At 40.3% G+C, this 19385-nt stretch overlaps 2 protein-coding genes across 2 annotated transcripts; one reads left to right on the plus strand and one right to left on the minus strand.

The window, feature by feature from the left end:
- Positions 1 to 1932: 1932 nt before the first annotated feature.
- On the plus strand, positions 1933 to 6227 carry LOC147881234 (uncharacterized protein At4g28440-like). The gene is made up of 2 exons (XM_087369665.1): positions 1933 to 2382; positions 5537 to 6227. Exons 1-2 carry the CDS (start codon positions 2160 to 2162, stop codon positions 5722 to 5724), a joined length of 411 nt encoding a protein of 136 aa, XP_087225791.1. The 5' UTR covers positions 1933 to 2159; the 3' UTR covers positions 5725 to 6227.
- Positions 6228 to 10614: 4387 nt separating this feature from the next.
- Positions 10615 to 18507, minus strand: LOC147881235 (ferredoxin thioredoxin reductase catalytic beta chain family protein). The gene is made up of 6 exons (XM_087369901.1): positions 18356 to 18507; positions 18011 to 18120; positions 16986 to 17035; positions 16732 to 16803; positions 11112 to 11172; positions 10615 to 10903 (listed from the first exon to the last, which is right to left on the minus strand). The coding sequence occupies exons 1-6, from the start codon at positions 18459 to 18461 to the stop codon at positions 10859 to 10861; spliced, it is 444 nt and encodes a 147-aa protein (XP_087226027.1). The 5' UTR covers positions 18462 to 18507; the 3' UTR covers positions 10615 to 10858.
- Positions 18508 to 19385: the final 878 nt, after the last annotated feature.

The following is a 19385-nucleotide window of genomic DNA, read 5'->3' on the forward strand; positions in this document are numbered from 1 at the left end:
ATTCTAATTATGTAAATAAGAAAATGTATTTCATATCATATGTGTTCAGTATTTTTAGATAGGAGGCCTCCTCTTTAAACATAATTTAGTTCTTTTTTGTTTAAGACTCATAGTTAAAATATCTACGTGAGGAAGACTTCCAAATGTAAAGTGTATAAAGTTTCAAATTTGAAAGATTTAAATAAAGTAATTTAATCAACTCTCTTTGTAGGAGGGAGAAGAGATCAAGGTAGCATCGCTTCATTCAATAAAGAACAACCTTGAAACATATGGTGGTTCTCATCTCCAAGAGAGTCTAGCTGGGAGAGTATTACATGTAGATTGTCTTATTATATAGTTCTATATTCATTAAGTGTTCATCATACCTTGTATCATAAGTCATGAATTCCATGAAAATAGGAATTCTCAAGCAAACAATCTTGCCGCCTATCCAAAGTCACAGATATTGATCTATAAAAAATAATCATCCATCACAAATTGCATCTTATCAATATTTTGGTTGATAAATTGTCAAGTATTTTAAAGTTATCTATTTCTTTGTAAAGAGTTCGTTTTAAAAATCAATGCTTTTTTAAATTTAGAATTTCCAAATTATCCCGAAAACAAAATTCTATTTAAAACTTTTGTGTTTTTAAATGGATAGGTGTAATTTAACCTCAATTTCAAAATTTAGTTAGAATTTGTCACTATTTTGAGGGGATCTTAAAAGTGGGTAACACGCAATAGTTCTCATTTAATACACAACAGTGTTCATTGAGCATTGACCAGAGCGTAGACATAAGAAAAGGGGTTTACGCTGAAAAGCTAGGCAATGTATGCACGAAAAAGCAAAGGTGTGCTCTGCAACACAAGAATTGGCCGATCAAAACAATCATGTGGGGGTAGAACTAGAATCCTCAATGATTACCTTTGCGAAAATCAAAGTGTTTCCATTACCAAACGGAATGCCCTACTCAAAATGCTAAGAAATGCCCTACTCAAAGTGCTAAGAAAAATGTCGATGATCGAAAACGTATTGAGAGCTCTCATCATCTTGACCTAATAATAGAACAAGTTTGGAACCAAGGCAATCCACACACCCCAAGCGTGGGCATCAAGGGCCTGCCGCCTTGACGTGGCTGCCACGTGTGCGATTTTGAATTGATCCCCAAAAAGGGGAGCGCCCATGAGCATGGGTAGCATCAACCACTCGTCCATACCCTGTCTATGCATAATATGGTCTACATTCACCAATACACCATGTGGGCCATCCACAGTTGCCTAAGATAAAATGTCCACTCAGTGTGTAACCACACATTATCCAAATGCCTTCACGGGTATCGGGTGGTGTGTACCGGCCCTAAGGGAAGGATGCTATCTATTTAAGTTATTGATACGTAAGGCTGCTTACACATCGCCAAATGGCACCCAAGTATAGCCCAATGTGTGGGTGCTCAAAAAGAGTCCAACTACCCATCAAGGGTTTTACGCACTGCCCAACGGCTGCCAAGTGATCGGTAGATTTGACGGGCATCTCGTTACACACAAGTGATCGGTAGATTTGAAGGGTACCCACCGTTGGGCGGCCAAGCTTGGCTGCCCATAGAAGGGCATTCCATGTGGAGTGGCATTCAAAGAGCAGGATGTGGAGTCCATGTAGGAGTGGATGGTTTGGTAAAGGGAGGGGTGTGTGTGTGTGTAACGAGATGCCCGTCCATCTTTTTAAAACAAGATGAATGCTCATAAAGCATTCATAAGGCGTGCCTCATATGCGCACCTTGGAAGAGAGAGAGAGAGAGAGAGAGGGGGGGGGGGGGGGGGGGGGAGGGAGCCTTGCCTTGAAATAGAAAGAGAGAAAGAGGGAACGTGGAAATTAGAGAAGGGCACAAAAAATGGATTAGAAATTATTTTCGCTTTGCCAAGCTCACCCACAGTCAACAAGGCTACCAGGCCAAAAACCCACTTACTATTGGTTCAATTGGCCACCAAGCGATGGGCGCGCCTGTGGGTGGGTAAACAGCCTAAGGATGGGAGCAAGGTAAGGGGAGCCATCTACAAGGTGGAGTATTGAAAGCTCTAGGGTTTTGGGAAATCTGCATATTGGCTTGGTAGGGTTTCATGTGGTTTGTATTTTTTGGAGCATTCTGTGTTGAGTGAAGAGAGAGAGAGAAAAAAAAAAGATGTCTTCCACAAAGCCCTCCCTCAGAAAACCTACCTTCATCAAGGTTTCCAGTTTGCAGCCTGGTACCTCCGGCCATAACCTCGTCGTTCAAGTCGTCAGCTCCAAAACTGTCGTGCAGAGAGCCCTCTCTGATGGTAGCCGCGTTCGTAATGTTCGAATTGCCGAATGTATCGTTGGCGATGACACTGGTGTCATCGTCTTTACTGCCCGCAACGAACAAGGCATGTCCCCAGACGCTTTCTTTCATCCTTTCCTTCTTCGCATTCTGCCTATTGTACATAGAGATGGATTGGTGTGAACGTATCTTAATTTAAGTCCAGCTATATTGAACTTTGTCGTTTCGAAAGTGGATTGCCCTAAGGGGGGCACAAAGCGGGAAGCTTTCTTGCTCTGAAAGTAACCTTTGAAAATCTCTTTCCATGCTTGAAACTAGGCCATTTGTGCGTTCAAGGCTACAGGTGGTCTATATAGGTGATGTGGCTGCTCCAAATCCAAAAACGAAACAGCACTTCGAAATATTTACGTGGAAGTCTTTCCTGCCATTCAGGCCAGAACAGTGGCCTCTACTAATTTAGCTGTCTGTATCCGTTTACGTGTGCCATCCTCTGTCAATATACTTTGGTACGTCTGCTTAGTAAACCTGAATAAGTAGGTGATAAAAGTAAGCTCATTCTTTAACGAACGGTAAGTTAGTTGTAATCCCACCCGCAAAATCTCTGAAGAAGAACCTCATAGAATGCTACCGGAAACAGAGAAGTCGAAGGGCGCACACAGCTTTTAGACCTCTCAATGCAGGACTGTTGATTCGCGCTTCAAAGATGGTTTAATTAGAGAGGTTTTACAATTAAAATGGTCTAGTTCAACAAGGCCCGATCCTCTGTGGATCCTATGCTCCCTGTTGACATTTTTACATGGTGAATTTGTTGCACATGTTACTAGGAATCCATGTAGTCTGAATTTAGTGCGAAGGTCGTGATGTTGGCCTCATGGAAATGTCACCATTGCCATCAACATGGCTCGGTTCTTGCCAAATATTGAAATAATGCCAAAGTTGGTAATTTCAAAGTGTCCAAGCTTAATTGCTCGGATCTTGAACAAGTGAGAACTAGATTGGCGGGATAACAGAGTCAAATGCATGTTTTTGGGATTAAATATTTAAAAAAACGAATATGGGTTTTGGAATTCCATGACAAGAGATATTTAGTTTGATAAGCTGTTAAGTCACGTTTCAAGAGCGATAGAGTGTGCAGCCCACTATGTAGATCTCATGACATTCTATATCATGCATGCAGTCTAGGGCTAACTATCAGACACATGCACGTCTGATTTAGTAAAATGTCTAGTCCATGGATTTCTACAGCTTTGTTTAATTCTTGTAGTGACAATTTGAATGTTACAAGTCATTGACAATGTCAATGAGGTGCTTCTCTCGTAAGCGCTTTGCAATGTGTCTTTTGGCATAGATTTAAAAGGAAGGAAACATAGTTGAACACTATATTTCATCCTTTGCTGCCCATTAAATTATGTATAATGTTCTTTCATTTATTCCCATTAAGCTTGTGAGGAATCTATTCGAACCCTTCTATCACACACACACAACGAGAGAGAGAGAGAGAGAGAGAGAGAGAGAGAGAGAGAGAGAGAGAATTAAACTTGCGAGTCTTTGTATGAGTGATTTGTAAATAGGTTATAGACCCAGGATGGGTAGAGAGTGGACATGCACACATTAATAAGAAAGTTATGATTAAGTTAGATCTCTTCTAGGTGGAGGCAATCTGCATCATCGGCAACATCTTGAAATTGGAGTATGACAAATGCAGCGGAAGGGAAGTTTTCGTCGATATATTTTTTAATTAGCACAAGAACGTTAGGATCAAGTTAGATCTCATGAGCACAAAGTGCATTCTCATTGGATACAAGGATGAGTCCAAAGATTATCGATTATGAATCCAAACACGAAGATCTTGGTGAGCCAAGACGTCTTTCAAAAGCTCTAGAATCTAGATAATAAAATCATGATGAGCCAAGATCTTTGGAATCCCTCTGATGAACAAGAACGTTAGGATCAAGTTAGATCTCATGAGCACAAAGTGCATTCTTATTGGATACAAGGATGAGTCCAAAGCTTATCGATTATGAATCCAAACTTGGTGAGCCAAGATGCCTTTTAAAAGGTCTAGAATCTAGATAATAAAATCGTGAAGAGCCAAGAAGTCTTTGGAATCCCTCTGATGGATTGTTCCATGAGTACTCACAAAGTAATTTAGGATTTGAGTCCAAGATGCAGGAGCCAAAGCCACCAAGGAAGACTCTTGCAAAGATTCCTAGATGGTATAGGATGACCTTGTAGTCGTCGATCTTTTTGAGAGCAGCTCCATGGAGGCAAGATCCCATATGACACATTATACAACACGTCATCATATGACAAAGAAATATCCAACACGGAGAGAAAGGGGAAAGGGAGAGAGCTCAATGGAAGAGAGGCTTGAGTGGAGGTAGGAGATTGGAGAGTAGAATCTTGAGGGAGAGCAGAGTAGAGTCACTGAGTGGGGAAAAGATTCAAGAGAGCTTAGAGGAGAAAAGGGAAGGGGTAGCTAGAGAGGCTAGGGGGAGTGAAAGATGCAAGGCAAGGGCAGGAGAGTGAGGCAGGAATGGTGTTCTATAAATTTCCGAGAAGGCTGAGATCTGCTCTGCCCACATGACGTTCCAGACATCCCTGGGCTTCTGTTACTTTGGAATGGCATTCCCTTGCTCCAAGAGGGGAAATGGTGTTTCCTAGGTTCTCAATTGGGTATTCTCCAGTTCTCATTACGCCCAGGGTGATCCACTAGAAGGCCAGCATGATTCATGAGGGTATTTGAGGTATTTCTACTTACAGTCATGGAATCACATTCTTTCATGGGAAGGGTTCATTGTAGTAGTACATCCCTGTGGTGTCCATGTGCCACCTTGTGATGGCTCGAACAGCTGACACAATAAGTCTTCCTCTTTCTGCCTAGAGATTCAAGGCTTTTGAACACGCTCATCTTGAAAACCTGTCTACATCTTGAGCTCCTGGTATATACTCTGCCTTTGAATTTTTGAGGATAAGGTGTTTCCCAAGCTTGAGCCTCCACTTTGCCTGAAGTTTATCAAAATCTATCATGTGTGGACCCTTAACGTTCCTTACAAATTTGGTCTCATTCTCACTCTTGATGTGTTTGCTATGGAGCTTTTGTATTTACTTTTGAGAAAGACGTGTTATTTCCCGGTTTCTCACTCTCCTTCACGAATGGCCCCCTTTGTGATATTCACAATCATATTGAATGTCGATAAGAGAATAAGAATAGTGTGCAGGTTTTCATAACATGTGACATGTTGCCATATTTGTTACAGTTGACTTTATGCAAGAAGGTGTCACTGTGATCTTACGAAATGCAAAGATTGACATGTTTAAGGGATCCATGCGCCTTGCTGTGGATAAATGGGGGCGTGTGGAGGTTACTGATCCTGCTAACTTTGTTGTTAAGGCCGACAACAACCTTTCGTTGATTGAATATGAGCTTGTTAACGTGGAAGAATAGAGACGAGTTGCGGAATTGATGCCACAGATAATGTTTCTATTGGGTTTGCATGTATCTACCTTCTTTCAGGAAACAAAAAGCATGACTTGAATGCAATAGCAGAAGGAACATTGGAATGTAAACAAAAGAGATTTTCATAGGCAATATCTTTGAGGCTGATCACTGGAGAAGTGGGATTGGTGTCATATCCCTTACGTTTCAGCTTTATGGGTGTCGGTCCAAGCGAGGCTATAAGTTTGAATTTTGTCCAGCATGACATCTCTCTTTTGGGCCTCTCCTTGTGAAGATGCTACTTTGCATGAATAAAGCGCTGCGAGCCAGGATGACAGCAGATATGCCAATGCAGAGCCTCCAGTTTGATTTTATGCCTTTGTTCAGGGCTTTTTAGAAGGGTTTCAGCAGGCAATTATGTAATGAGCTTGTAGAGCTGAACAATTAAGTTAAATTCTGTGGAATGTTCATGATTCATGAAAAACGCAATAATAGATAAATGCTTTGCTCAACTTATAAGTGTAACCAGCTCTCTCTCTCTCTCTCCCTCTCTCTCTCTCTCTCTGCCCTTTGTATTTCCGTGTGTTTCTCGCGTGTGGCTCTACTTATTTGATCAGGACTCCAAATTTTCAGTTTTTATTGGGCTTTTTGTCTTTCGTTATTCATCTATTCTTGGAGCTGCAATTACTGAAATGATGAAATACAATGTTGTGGCATTAGCAATCCACAGGTGCAAGGTTCAAGTTTCAGCAGACTTCTGTGCTGCTTGGGAGTTCTTATCAATTATTTTCCAAATAATTTATAAAAAACGTTTGTTATCGAAAATTTCATCCATTAGTTTTATTTAGTTTAGTTCCAATGCCTCTAAGAGAACAATATTTAAGTGAAATATTTTGACTGTCAAATCACTACTGAACTGCCTTGTTTTACATGCAAACATTTGGAAGATGTGTTGAGAGGGCTCATACCTTTGAAGAGATCACAGAACTGTGCATAGCATTTCACAGCTCAGCATCTGTGTGTCAAAAAATGCATCTCACAACCTTAACTGATTCTTGATTTGCATCTCAAAAAATGCGTTGGGAGAAAATGCCCACAATATTAAAACACCTGTGGATCAATTATCTTTGATTGGTAGATTTTATGATGTTACTTCCTCGGTAACTTATAAATTATATTAAAAACTTTGTGCAATTCCAAGCTTGAGGATAAATGCTTGCATCATTGGTGGAAGGACACCGAATAGGTCCCCTAGAATGAAAAAATTGAAAACTCAATTAATTAGTTGTTGCGTGCTTCGAACCAAGGTATTAAGTGCTTCGAACCAAGGTATTAAGGTAAGCTTGGAGTCCGGACACCTGAATTAATGCATCTAGAGACTTCCGAACATCTAGATTCTTCCGTGCACCGACATCTTGGTCCCATAAAAGGCACGACAGGACTTCAGAATGACAGTTTAGGAGCTTGGAGGGGGGCTGCAACAGCCTCTCATGGCGGCAGCCTAGAGGGGACATCGAGGAGTGCAAGCGTGTAGAGGGAGGGGAGATCTAGTAGCGGAACTCTGAAGAGGGAGGAGATCGAGGCTTAATTAATGCACTTAACCTATACTGAGGGAGGCGCGAAGTGCGCAGCAAAACTAATTAATGCATGTAGTTTTTGGAGCGATTAGGCATGTATATAGAATAGATGCCCCATCATATGAAAAATGAAAATTTTCTATTAAGTAGTTGAGAAAGGAAAAGGGGCAAAAAGGAAGAGGGCAAGGCCATGATTAAACTAAGGTATAAAGGGAGATGTTTTCTAATGTCCCTTTCCAATTGACTTACTCTAGGCTTTCATCTTGAACTATGCACGGGTTCCCCTCCTTTTCGAGTAGACTTGACATGAATGATTATTGGTGAGACTTGATGTCAACAATTGATTCTTGACTTAGTGGCTGATAATAACAACCCTTCTTCTGGAGGCTTGGCGTTTCTCTACATTTTAGTGGTTTCCAAGGTCGAAAGGAAGGAGTTCTAGTGTATGAGCCCAAAGGTAAGAGAAGTTTGAGGGGTGGAGGGGGTGCTAGAGATTTTCTAGGGTTGCAAACTGTAAGAGAGGGAGTGTAGGTCATAAACTTGCACCTCGTAGGTGGTTCCTCAAAATGAGGGGCCACCATTAATGTTACTGTAAACAAGTTAGTCATTAGCCCAAAATCTTGCCAAAGGTCCCTTACCTTCAACATTGTTTGCAAAAACCTAGCTTGTGAACCTAGTTTTAAGTGTGTTACGTATGTACAAGTGGAGGGACCAACGTCCCACAATTGTTGTTGGCTTCACAAGAGACTCTCCAAACATCAAAGCGTTTTTTCTAAAAACCAATTGAGATAGTATCCTCTCAACTTGGACACCCCAACCCAAGGTTACTGTGCGAATGCGTTAGATGAAATAGAATTTAAATAGTCCTTTCTTAAAAATTGTAACATGGTAAACCAAATGTAAAGTGTGCCAATAGCTCGTCGACTATTCTTAAAAATTGTAACATGTTAAACCAAATGTAAAGTGTGCCAATAGCTCGTCTGTACAATTTCAATCTCTCGCCCCCCTTGCGGCTCCCCTCTCATTCAACTAATGTTCCCTTAGGGCCTCATAGCTACTCTATATAAGGTCTACAAGAAAGAGTATTTACCTTTGAGGACACCCATTTTTTAAGTCTCCTTTACCTCCTTCACCTGATAAGAATGAATACACGTGATGTGGTTCTCCCCATTGAATTAGCCTCCCAAGAGATTTTGAACATTTTTGGTAATTGGGATCATTGGAAACAATCAAAGCAATAAAGATAAACCAATATATGATGTTTTAATACAATAATAGGTATGCAACAAACACTCACTTGAAAGGAATACATGGCTAGCTATTAGCTTTCCCCATTTGAAAATGCTTGAGGAATTCACACGTTCTATATCATGGCAAAGTTCACCACATCAGCATTTTAGCAAAGACCCATACAAAATGGGGGAAAGGTATTTCCTTAGAAAGTGTCTGTATATAGATTCCTCCAGAACCTTTAACTAAGCCAGTGATAGTACTTGCCATATCAACATTGCAATACCACAATTGACATGCATAAGTCTAAATTGTGCAACTTTCTACTTTAAAAAAATCCTCAACGCAAATGCCTATTGTAGATTTTAAACCATACTTGTAGCATCTATAGGGAGTTCATTACGCTGTTCAATTCCAATTTTTAAAAATGCATTTGAGAAAACTCAACATATGTTCTTTTGTGGATCAATTTGTATTGTTAAGTATCAATGACATTAATATATGTCTCATAGAATCTACTTATTCTACATTTCTATGGTGTGATAAGCTCTTAAACAAATACATAATTAATTCCAACATTGCAAGTGTTATGGATAATACTTGGGATGCTTCTTGGTTGCCTCACACATTGTTTGATCTCTTGCTTAAGACCAATAATCATCACTTTTGGCATCACCTTATCATAGGGACCAAGGTTTGTACAAGTAACAAGACATAGGAATACTCACAAATTACTCACAAATTCAAGATAAGGATGGCATCACCTTATCATAGGGACCAAGGTTTATACGAGTAACAAGACATAGGAATACTCACAAATTACTCACAAATTCAAGATAAGGATGGCATCACCTTATCATAGGGACCACGGTTTAAACAAGTAACAAGACATAGGAATACTCACAAATTACTCACAAATTCAAGATAAGGATAAATTCCATAGATATACTTAAGCTTTCAAAGTCACTAGACACAATTATGGAACAACGTCTTGCATGTTACTCAATAAAGTAATCTTGTTTCTTTGAAACTTCTTCGCATATGTACGACTACCACTAAAAGTTAAAACATTCCAAACCAAATAACGAGCAAAGACTCCCCAAGCTTATTGCCTTCTACCAAAGTATGTGTAAATTCATTACTATATGCACTAATGGTAGTCTTTAACAACCTGATTATATCTATTTATGTACATCTTAACCGATGAGATCACACTTTTGGTCAGAACATTAACCGATTTAAGTCTTCATCATGCACTGCACGTAATCTCTTCATCCACTCTAGCATTTCATATTTCAATATGTTAATATGTTACCATGAGATTAACATCTAAGTTCATGGTCCTAGTTTCCTGATTCTAAATCTGAACCTAAATCTAAATCTAGGTTCTTAAACAATCACCATGCCATGCACCTTTCTGATGCATGTCCTTGGGAGACTTGCATCTCAAAACTGTTAGGAATCACTCAATCATTTCTATTGTTTTCTCTCCACTGTTGTTTCTATCCCAAATATGACCCACCTTTCACATCGGATGCATACATCTGTATTTACATACAAACAAGTAATTGGAGATTAAAATGGAGCTACATGTACCTCAAGGAGCTTGAAGTATTTAAAAGGTTTTCAAGTTTTAGCAAATTGTGCACATTGGCCTGTTTTGCTTCATGATAAAGAGAGTTCAAATGATAGGGATTCAGTTGTCATCCCACAAAGAAAGGCAAAAAATTTTATTAACCCATCGTGTAGCTAAGCTGCCCTATGTTAGCTTCACTGATGCCTACTTTTAAAGACAACCAGAGCATCTGATAAAGCAAACTAACAATTCCTACTAAAGTGAGCTACCCTATTCCTGCTGCCTGCATGGAACAATTTACGTATGCTCATTCACAATGAAGTACTCAGTATAGCCACATACAATGCAGTCTTAGGCACAAAAAACATGCTGTCCGACAGATTAATGCAGCTACTAAAAGATCCCCACTAAACATTGTAATTACCAAGAAAGTAACAGGTAGGATTAATCACATGAAATTGGAAAACTCTCATAACAGAATACAGATGGATATTATTTTGGAGCCAAACACAAGTGAATCACAAAAATTCTGCATTCTTTCTTTATGTGTTGCCTTGCTTCACTTGCACAAGCTACAAGCACAAGGCAACCATGAGACTGCCCGCATTCCATGAAAAGGGACAAAAAGTAATATACAACATACACAAGAAGGATAGCTTTTTTGCTGACTTGGTTTTGTATGGGATTCTATACCACATACTAGCAGAACAAAGGAATCGTCCATGGTACAGGAAAAATGTTTGATATCCAGCTCAAATACCTAGACATTTGCAGTCAATTCTTCGATTTCATTTACAGTGATTGCCTGCATAAATTACAACCAAATTTAAATCAGCTCAGCATTATAGCAAAAGGGAAGAGCGTGATGTCAGGGCCTAAACCACAAATAAGTCAAGGATGCACGCCAGGCAGTATCTCTTCCAAAAGACAACAAGTACTAATATGGACTGGAAGGTGAGTTATCACTAAAAAGCACTAAAGAGAGAAATGAGGACCGAAGAGGATTTTCATACCTGTTCCTTGCCAGCGAAATCATTATCTTCTGTCAAAAAAAGCATGCAGTGGCACTCCTTCCTGCAAGTAGTAAATCAATGATGGACTGAAGAAATATGAAAATACTAAAATAATTTATACTGCTTTAACACCTATTATAGAAGGATACACCCTACTCATGTGCTTCAGCAAGTGAGTGCTGCCAACAATAAAATCTGTTCCAGACACTAATATCTCTCAACATTATTCTGTTGTCTCCTTCTCAACACCTAACTCCATGAAGTAAAGTAATAGCGGTCTATGCCTAAGTGAGCAAAATAAAATCCATATATTGTTGACCGACATCAGAATAATGAGGAACAGGCCATATAGCATGTGGCTGAAACTGGTGATGGGGCAAGGTGAAAAAGACCAATTTGTTAGCAAACAATTTCACAGTCACACAGTCAGTCTTAGCTAGAGGCAAACACGCAATGCATTTCATGAGTATATATGCTTTGCATATGTATCACAAAGAGAGATGACCTGCAATGATGAGCTACAGCATGACAACCCCCAAGAAGCTATGGACAACCAATGGCAGTTGCAGATCAGCATACTGTAAATTTCTCCAGGATGATGGTGCTAAATAGCCAACTGTTATCCTTCTTTCCTTTACTTTGGCTCAAGAGCACAGTTCACACACAAGCCCATATGCACATGTACGTTTCTTATTAAGGGTCATGAAATTCCAAGTGCATCTTATTACAAGGTGATCCCTTAGCTGCAATTCTGAAACAGTACCCCAGGTACGTCAACCAGGGTTACAAACCATGTTTATACTAATGTTGTGTTCTAATATTTATGGTTCCTGTGACCTAAATATGGCTGTAAGAGATGAAGAGGAATCTAATCCCACCTCATGGTGAAGTAGTTCATGAGGGTTCGTCAACCAGTGGGCAGAGCCAGAGAGAAGCCCAGCCCAAAGGGATACGCACTGGCCTTACCTTTAACGAAGGAGATGATGCTTTAGAGAGGTCATATGTACTATAAAGGTAAAAGCCCTTCCGACACGCGCAAATGCATATAAAATTTGCCCTTACATTGATGTCCAATAATTTTGCATTACAATATCCCTCTAAATAATATGTCAAGCAATGATACAACATGAAGTTACATTTAATTCTAAATTCGTCATGAGCCATAGACTTGCCACAAGTAGATTGATGATCTTTTCACGTACAAATTTTTTCCAAAATACAATAAGATTAACCTCAAGACTTTCTTATCAAAAGAAAACCAGAATTTGGTTTCTGGATCAATCTGATGCTTTTGTGGGTGCTGCTGGCCGACACACCAGCCTATGGGACCGTCCGATCAGTCTGCAGACCCAACCAGCCGACCAGGCTAATAGGTGGCCAATCTAAGGCCAACACTGGGTCAGGATTGCTTGACCAGACTGCCAACCAATACAATCACCCTAGAGCTGATCAGGTCTAGGGCACCTGACCTATAAATAGGCCCTACTACAAAACTCTGCCTACAAGAGCCTCTCCCACACTTCATCTACCTTGGTCTATTGCACCTAGTCCCCCACATATGGAGGAGAATAGGTGGGGCAATGACCTCTTTTAACACCCCATCTCAATGACTCATTGTGGGCCTAGGCTGAATCAGACTCTGTTTCTTCCTTGGGCTTGCTTTCTTTTTCATTTTCTAATTTGCTTTCTTTATCCTGTAGTCCTTCGCAAAATGACCAAGCTTTTCACAGTAGAAACATTTCTTTCTCTTCTTCTTGTCTCTACCGTCTTCAAACTTCTCGCCTTTGGAGTTACCCTTGCTAGGGTTTCCCTTGTCCTTTCCTTTTGCCAGGCAGGCATTGTCGCTATTGCTTTCATACAGCTCAATCTTGCAACAGCGAGGAGCCAAGCTCTTCAAACATAAGAGGCTTGGTCCATTCGCCAGCTATCACAAAGCCTTCAAACCACCATGCATATTATCTTATATGTTTCTCTGCATCTACTCCTCTTGCAGCAAAAGTCCCACAAGCTCCTGAAAGGTGAGCGGGTTAGGATTACCTCTTAGGGACAAATTGAGAATCGTGTAAATGACTCTGGCAAGGAGTTCAGACTAGTGGAGACAAGCTGAGCATCTAGATAACTCCATCAATATTCCTGGTTCTCCCTGAGATCCTGAATTTTAGTTCATTGCTTCCAAAGTGTCCCATGAATTTTTAAAAGTCTGGCACAACCTGATATGAGGTTTAAAGAGCCTCTTCACTGAAAGTGTGATTGAAGACAAGACTTGTGCATCTTGGACATCCAATCTTGATGTGGTGTTGGTTGAGCAAGTGCTTGACCCGGGGCTTGCTGCCCACCTCGAGCAACTCCTTGTTGTGAAGGAGTGCCAAGAGCTATCTATAGCTCCAGGATGGAAATTATCACTTGTCACAAAATCCCAAAGTCTTTTTGAAACCAAAAGATTGTTAATCATAAAGCTCCAAAGAGAATCGTTGGTGCCATCCAACTTATCCTCTTTGAGCGAGGACTCCGAACACATAACTAGGATCTTAAGGCATCTTAGATAAATGCACAATATATGACCTCTAAAAGATTCACCAAAATTCAATGCTCCACATGCCATCCAACTTCTCCTCGAGTGAGGACTCCGAACACATCACCAAGATGACATAAATGCACATATATATGACTCTTATTGTGAATTAATGCTTCACAAGCCAATGCCCATCACCTAACCTCAGGAAGTACTTCTGTCGCAAAAAACTTTGCAGAGAGCATGCCCAGCCTTGTTTCAGTCAGCCATCACCTCTACAGGCCTGGGCACCTCTTATGGAGCACTCCTGGACTTGCTGCAGTGCCATTTTGGAGAGTTTTTTCTCAGATTTGTACTTGTCTTTTAATAAGCTACACCTATTTGTGTGGTTTTTGACTGGTTTTCAAGCTCCTTATACCTAGATGAATTCTAGGCCTGTGTGATTGTTTTTTCGAAGCTTTTGCAGCTAGTTCGACCTATCTTGCAGGCATTTTTGTTCTTTTAAAGTCGCTGCAGCTGTTCCTGGCAAGGAAGATACATACTCACTTTTAGGGTTTTAATTTTTGTTACATACCCGTTTTTAGGGTTTTGAATATGTTACATAACCGTTTTTAGGATTTTGAATATGCTACATAACCGTTTTTAGGATTTCACCAGACCTATTTTTAGAGTCTCAGACTGCTTTTTAAATATTTCAAACAGGCTGCTTCTCTTTTGAAGTTCCTGCAGCAAACCCTAATATGAAAGTCACATCTGCTTTTGAGCAATTTCCTCTTGTTCTAGAGGATATACCTAGATGAATCCAGGAACATTCCCAAACTCATCCTCTAAAAACACAACATAGTGCAGTTTCAATCTCACGATAGTCACTCATAAGATTGAAAACCATAAACTCCATCACGCATAGCAAGGACTAGCTACTATGACATCCCCACTGACGTCATCAACGCCCAACAGTGGGTGTAGACCATAGTATAAAAGTATGCTCTCACACATACAAATCCACACACCCACACATACTTGAGCATCCATTTATACAAAGTCTTTGTACTTAGTTTCTGTCGGCACTCCGGAGGTGAAGGGCAAACTCAACCATGACGAAGGCTAGCACTAAAGGAGAAGGCTAATCAAAAAGTAAACCAAATCTCTTCATTCAAGCTACAGCTACTTGTGAAGTCTAAAAGATTTCATTTTAGTCTCTCCCAAACAAGCATCTAAATCCAAATCTAGCTGATAGGGCAACGCACTATTTAAGATAGAAAGAATTATCGCAATACCAACAGACCGCAACTTGGACGAAAACTTCACAAGGTGAAATTTGCATGTCCGCTAATACGGCAGAAGCATATACCTAGATGAATCCAAGAACATTCCCAAACTCATCCTCTAAAAACACAACATAGTGCAGTTTCAATCTCACGATAGTCACTCATAAGATTGAAAACCATAAACTCCATCACGCATAGCAAGGACTAGCTACTATGACATCCCCACTGACGTCATCAGCGCCCAATAGTGGGTGTAGACCATAGTATAAAAGTATGCTCTCACACATACAAATCCACACACCCACACATACTTGAGCATCCATTTATACAAAGTCTTCGTACTGAGTTTCTGTCGGCACTTTGGAGGTGAAGGGCAAACTCAGCCATGATGAAGGCTAGCACTAAAGGAGAAGGCTAATCAAAAAGTAGTCCAAATCTCTTCATTCAAGCTATAGCTGCTTGTGAAGTCTAAAAGATTTCATTTTAGTCTCTCCCAAACAAGCATCTAAATCTAAATCTGGATGATAGGGCAACACACCATTTAAGATAAAAAGAATTATCGCAATACCAACAGACCTCAACTTGGACGAAAACTTCACAAGGTGAAATTTGCATGTCCGCTAATACGGCAGAAGCATATACCTAAATGAATCCAAGAACATTCCCAAACTCATCCTCTAAAAACACAACATAGTGCAGTTTCAATCTCACGATAGTCACTCATAAGATTGAAAACCATAAACTCCATCACGCATAGCAAGGACTAGCTACTATGACATCCCCACTGACGTCATCAACGCCCAACAGTGGGTGTAGACCATAGTATAAAAGTATGCTCTCACACATACAAATCTATAGACCCACACATACTTGAGCATCCATTTATACAAAGTCTTCGTACTGAGTTTCTGTCGGCACTCCGGAGGTGAAGGCTAAACTCAGCCATGACGAAGGCTAGCACTAAAGGAGAAGGCTAATCAAAAAGTAGTCCAAATCTCTTCATTCAAGCTACAGCTGCTTGTTCTAGAGGAGACTAATATTTGTTTTTTGCATGGTTTACAGGATGCAACTTTCTTGCCCAGCTTTGCCTCATGTTGCTTGCATTTGGAGTGCCTTTTCCACTCATTGCTTCCATTTGTTGGCCGTCGTGTAACCCTACTTAGAGTTTAGACCCTTACAAACAACTAACTCAACTACTAATTCTGGTTAAAGGGGGGAAATCTCAACTTATTACCAACAATGACCATTGCCTTAATATTTCCACCACAAACTTGCAATGCTTATAAGATTTGAACACCTAGTGCATATTATAGATTGTTCTTAGATAAAGTCTTCAAAAAGTCAAGAGAATGGGCCTGTTTGAACCACATATCTTGGCGAATCCAGAACATGCCCAAACACATTCTATTTGAAAAAAATGACCCAGTTGACAGCAAGACTGAATACAAACGTATTAACATTTGCTCTCAAATCTATACACACAAGCATCTAGGGAAACACTTCTCAGAATTTCTTTCAACGTAAGCACACGTATCCTGGAGATCTTGCATCTTCAAACACAACTACTTTTTAAGACCACTTAAAACCCTTCTTCTTTCTCTTTTGGAAATAACATGTGCATTTTAAATCCATGATAGAGTCACATCTATCACCAGTACTTCTGCATTGGTACTCCGCCATGGAGATTGAGAAACCTTAAATGCTCAAAATTTTCATTCCACAAAAAATGAAATAAATTGTGATCTTTCATTGAGTGCAGTCTTCTTGTTACTATCAGTCCCTGTAAATGGGAGACCAAGGAGAGGTATCAAGAGGGAACACAAAGTTTGGAGGGAGTTACCTCTCTCGCATTGGGACACAGGGACAGTTCCAGAAACCTTGTTCAACCTCAGCAACTTTATCATCATAGTGCCTGTAGCAAGTGAGAGTCAAATCTAACTTACACATCCTCCAATGAATACTAGATTTGCAATGTCAGTAACACAAAAACCAGGAAAGCACAATCTAGAAATTCTAGGATGTTACTAAGCAATTGGACAATAGTGTGATAATGTTATTTAACACCTAAGCACAGAAAGCACAAATGTAACGCACCTGCAGGGACAAAGAGGAGCTCCAAGAGTGTCTTTGTGTTCTGCCAAGCCCTGACATGTCAACCCAGTTGAGGTTTTGTTATGTCAACACAAAAGTTGAAAGCACAAAAGATGCAAGTTACAACAAAAAATTCAACTGCATTATAACTTATTGCATTATATAAGTACTGGAAGAGCGTTCAAGACTTGCAGAGAACACAACTTATTGAATATTGTATGCACAGGACATAATGTGTGGACATACAGTGCATATAAACCAGCCCTGTTGCACTATAAGTCAATAGGTCTACATCTATTTACCTTGTGTCCTTGTCTATGAGCATATAGCCCTAAAGCACGAATGCGAATTGAAGCAAATCGGCATTGATTTCAGCGAGCTTGTTAGACACATGATGTGCTTTCTCAGGACCTCAAATGCTTCACAACTTGTATTTTGCATTGCTGTACTCAAGTTTTATGCCACAAGGCAGAGTCTTAACTCTGGGTCAAAATTAATGTTCCAGAATAGAGCATTGGGATGTGGAATTCATGGCCTTCAGGGTTAAAACATTTAACAATGAACTGCCCGTCCAATTTACAGTTCCATCCTTCAACTTTAAGGTGGCCATCAGACATCTGAACATATTTTACTGTGTACCATAAGCTTCCTTGCTTGATTACACTCCCATCTCATAAAGAGCAAGATCACAATTGTGTTGAAATCGTTCAAAAAATTGAAACAACAGCCTTGACATACGTGGGACTACCATCTTCAACAGCAGTTTAATGTAAACTGTTAGAATATTATTAAGCTAAAAAAATAGAACTTTCTAAAAGCTTTTCTTTGTCAAAATTTACCGATAAGCTAAAAAGTATCTCTTACTTCCATCCACGTATATCACCTTTTGCTAAAGCCTATCTACACACAAATTATATCGAAAATTTATAAACAAAATCTGTTGAGGATCAAAAATTAAAAATTGCATGTGAATATCCTTTCGTTGACGAAGAACCTATCCGTACGAGGATAATAGGAGGAGATCTTACCTTGATAACCACCGCTGTGACTCCTTTGTCAACGCAAAAATATGTCCCTGAACGACGTGCATACTGTTCTGAAAATTTTCGCATCACTTCCAGAGATTTTTGAGCCTCCGCTGCAAACGCAAAAATGTTACCCTCAGCTGCCGAACGAGCAAAATGATACAGGACGTTTGGATGCTAAAAACAAAAGGTCGGTTTACTTGCGAGGTATGAATGCGGCACGAGGTAGAAAGCGCCTAGCAAGCAGGCCAAGAGAATGACATATCCTAAGCAGAGAAATCTTGTAAACGCGCAGGTGAAAGGCGAAATACATATGAAGGGAGAGGGAAGAAAGGGAATGCGGGGTACCAGAAGCGCGAGGGGTGCAAAGTCGATAACGGTGAGGGAGAGATTGCTGAAGGGAAGAGGGAAGGGATCGGAAAAGGAAGCGCGAGGAGGGTAGGGCGATCGCCATAGCCACACACACAGAGCACACAAACGCTGTTAGAAAAGAAATGGAGTGGAATATCCAAAACGATCATAGTTGCCCCCGCTTTATATATGTCCCTTGCCACGTGGCTTCCACACATTGCATTGCCACGTGGCACCTCCCCCCTCACACAAATTACACGATCTTTCATTTGTGACTACCATTGCTTCTAGTAGCAATACAATTCAATACAATGGGAGACTTCTCCGGCTGCTTGATTACACACCAAAGCTCTCCGTTGCCTACCCAAGCTTTCAGACAATTTATGGCACATCGAAGCGCCATTGATCGCACAGCTTTTGTATAGTCCGCCCACGCTGGGGCGGGCCAACTTGGGCGAAGGGTTTCTTCTCACCCGAAAATAAATGCAAATGCAACATTGGCTCGAACTCACGACATGACACCACGCACTCGAAATGTCTATCGCCCACCCGCTACTATCGGTGGTTTGTATGCAATAAGCAACTAATTTATTTTGGCTTGGGCGGGTGTGAACCCGATGTGTAACCAACCTTAACATACATTTTTTTATGAACCTTAAGAGTCCTCACTCAAGCTAACAGTGAAAGGCTTGAGAGAGGACTTTCCACCAAAATAAATATAGCAGGCAACGATAGGGTGAGCCTTTCTCTTTGGGGGAAATTTCAACCCAAGCTTTTTACAAGCGTCAAGGTCCCATGGGACGTCCAATCTTGACTTGTAACATTTAGCCACATCAACTTTATTGCTCAGAAATTTGATGCTGACCTGGCATCTGTTGAAAAAGAAGGATATTTGATCGCTAACTAGAATTAAATATTGGTTGAGCACAAACATTAAATAGCAACTATAAAGACAAATGCAAAAACTTAATCTAATTGCACAAAGCCCAACACTCAGACACATCACCTCTCTCTTCCATGTGTTCTA

Source organism: Dipteris shenzhenensis, chromosome 31 (genome assembly GCF_047967505.1).
Source record: "Dipteris shenzhenensis isolate YYH24624 ecotype China chromosome 31, Dip_SZ_1.0, whole genome shotgun sequence".
Taxonomy (NCBI): domain Eukaryota; kingdom Viridiplantae; phylum Streptophyta; class Polypodiopsida; order Gleicheniales; family Dipteridaceae; genus Dipteris; species Dipteris shenzhenensis.

Bases quoted from the DNA above. Each gene is read 5' to 3' on its own strand.
- LOC147881234 (XM_087369665.1), top strand. From the start codon at position 2,160: ATGTCTTCCACAAAGCCCTCCCTCAGAAAACCTACCTTCATCAAGGTT. The intron at 2,383-5,536 runs GCATGTCCCCAG...TATTTGTTACAG, and splicing joins TACTGCCCGCAACGAACAAG to TTGACTTTATGCAAGAAGGT.
- LOC147881235 (XM_087369901.1), bottom strand. From the start codon at position 18,461: ATGGCGATCGCCCTACCCTCCTCGCGCTTCCTTTTCCGATCCCTTCCC. The intron at 17,036-18,010 runs GTAAGATCTCCT...TTGACATGTCAG, and splicing joins TCACAGCGGTGGTTATCAAG to GGCTTGGCAGAACACAAAGA. The intron at 10,904-11,111 runs GTATGAAAATCC...TAATTTATGCAG, and splicing joins ATTTCGCTGGCAAGGAACAG to GCAATCACTGTAAATGAAAT.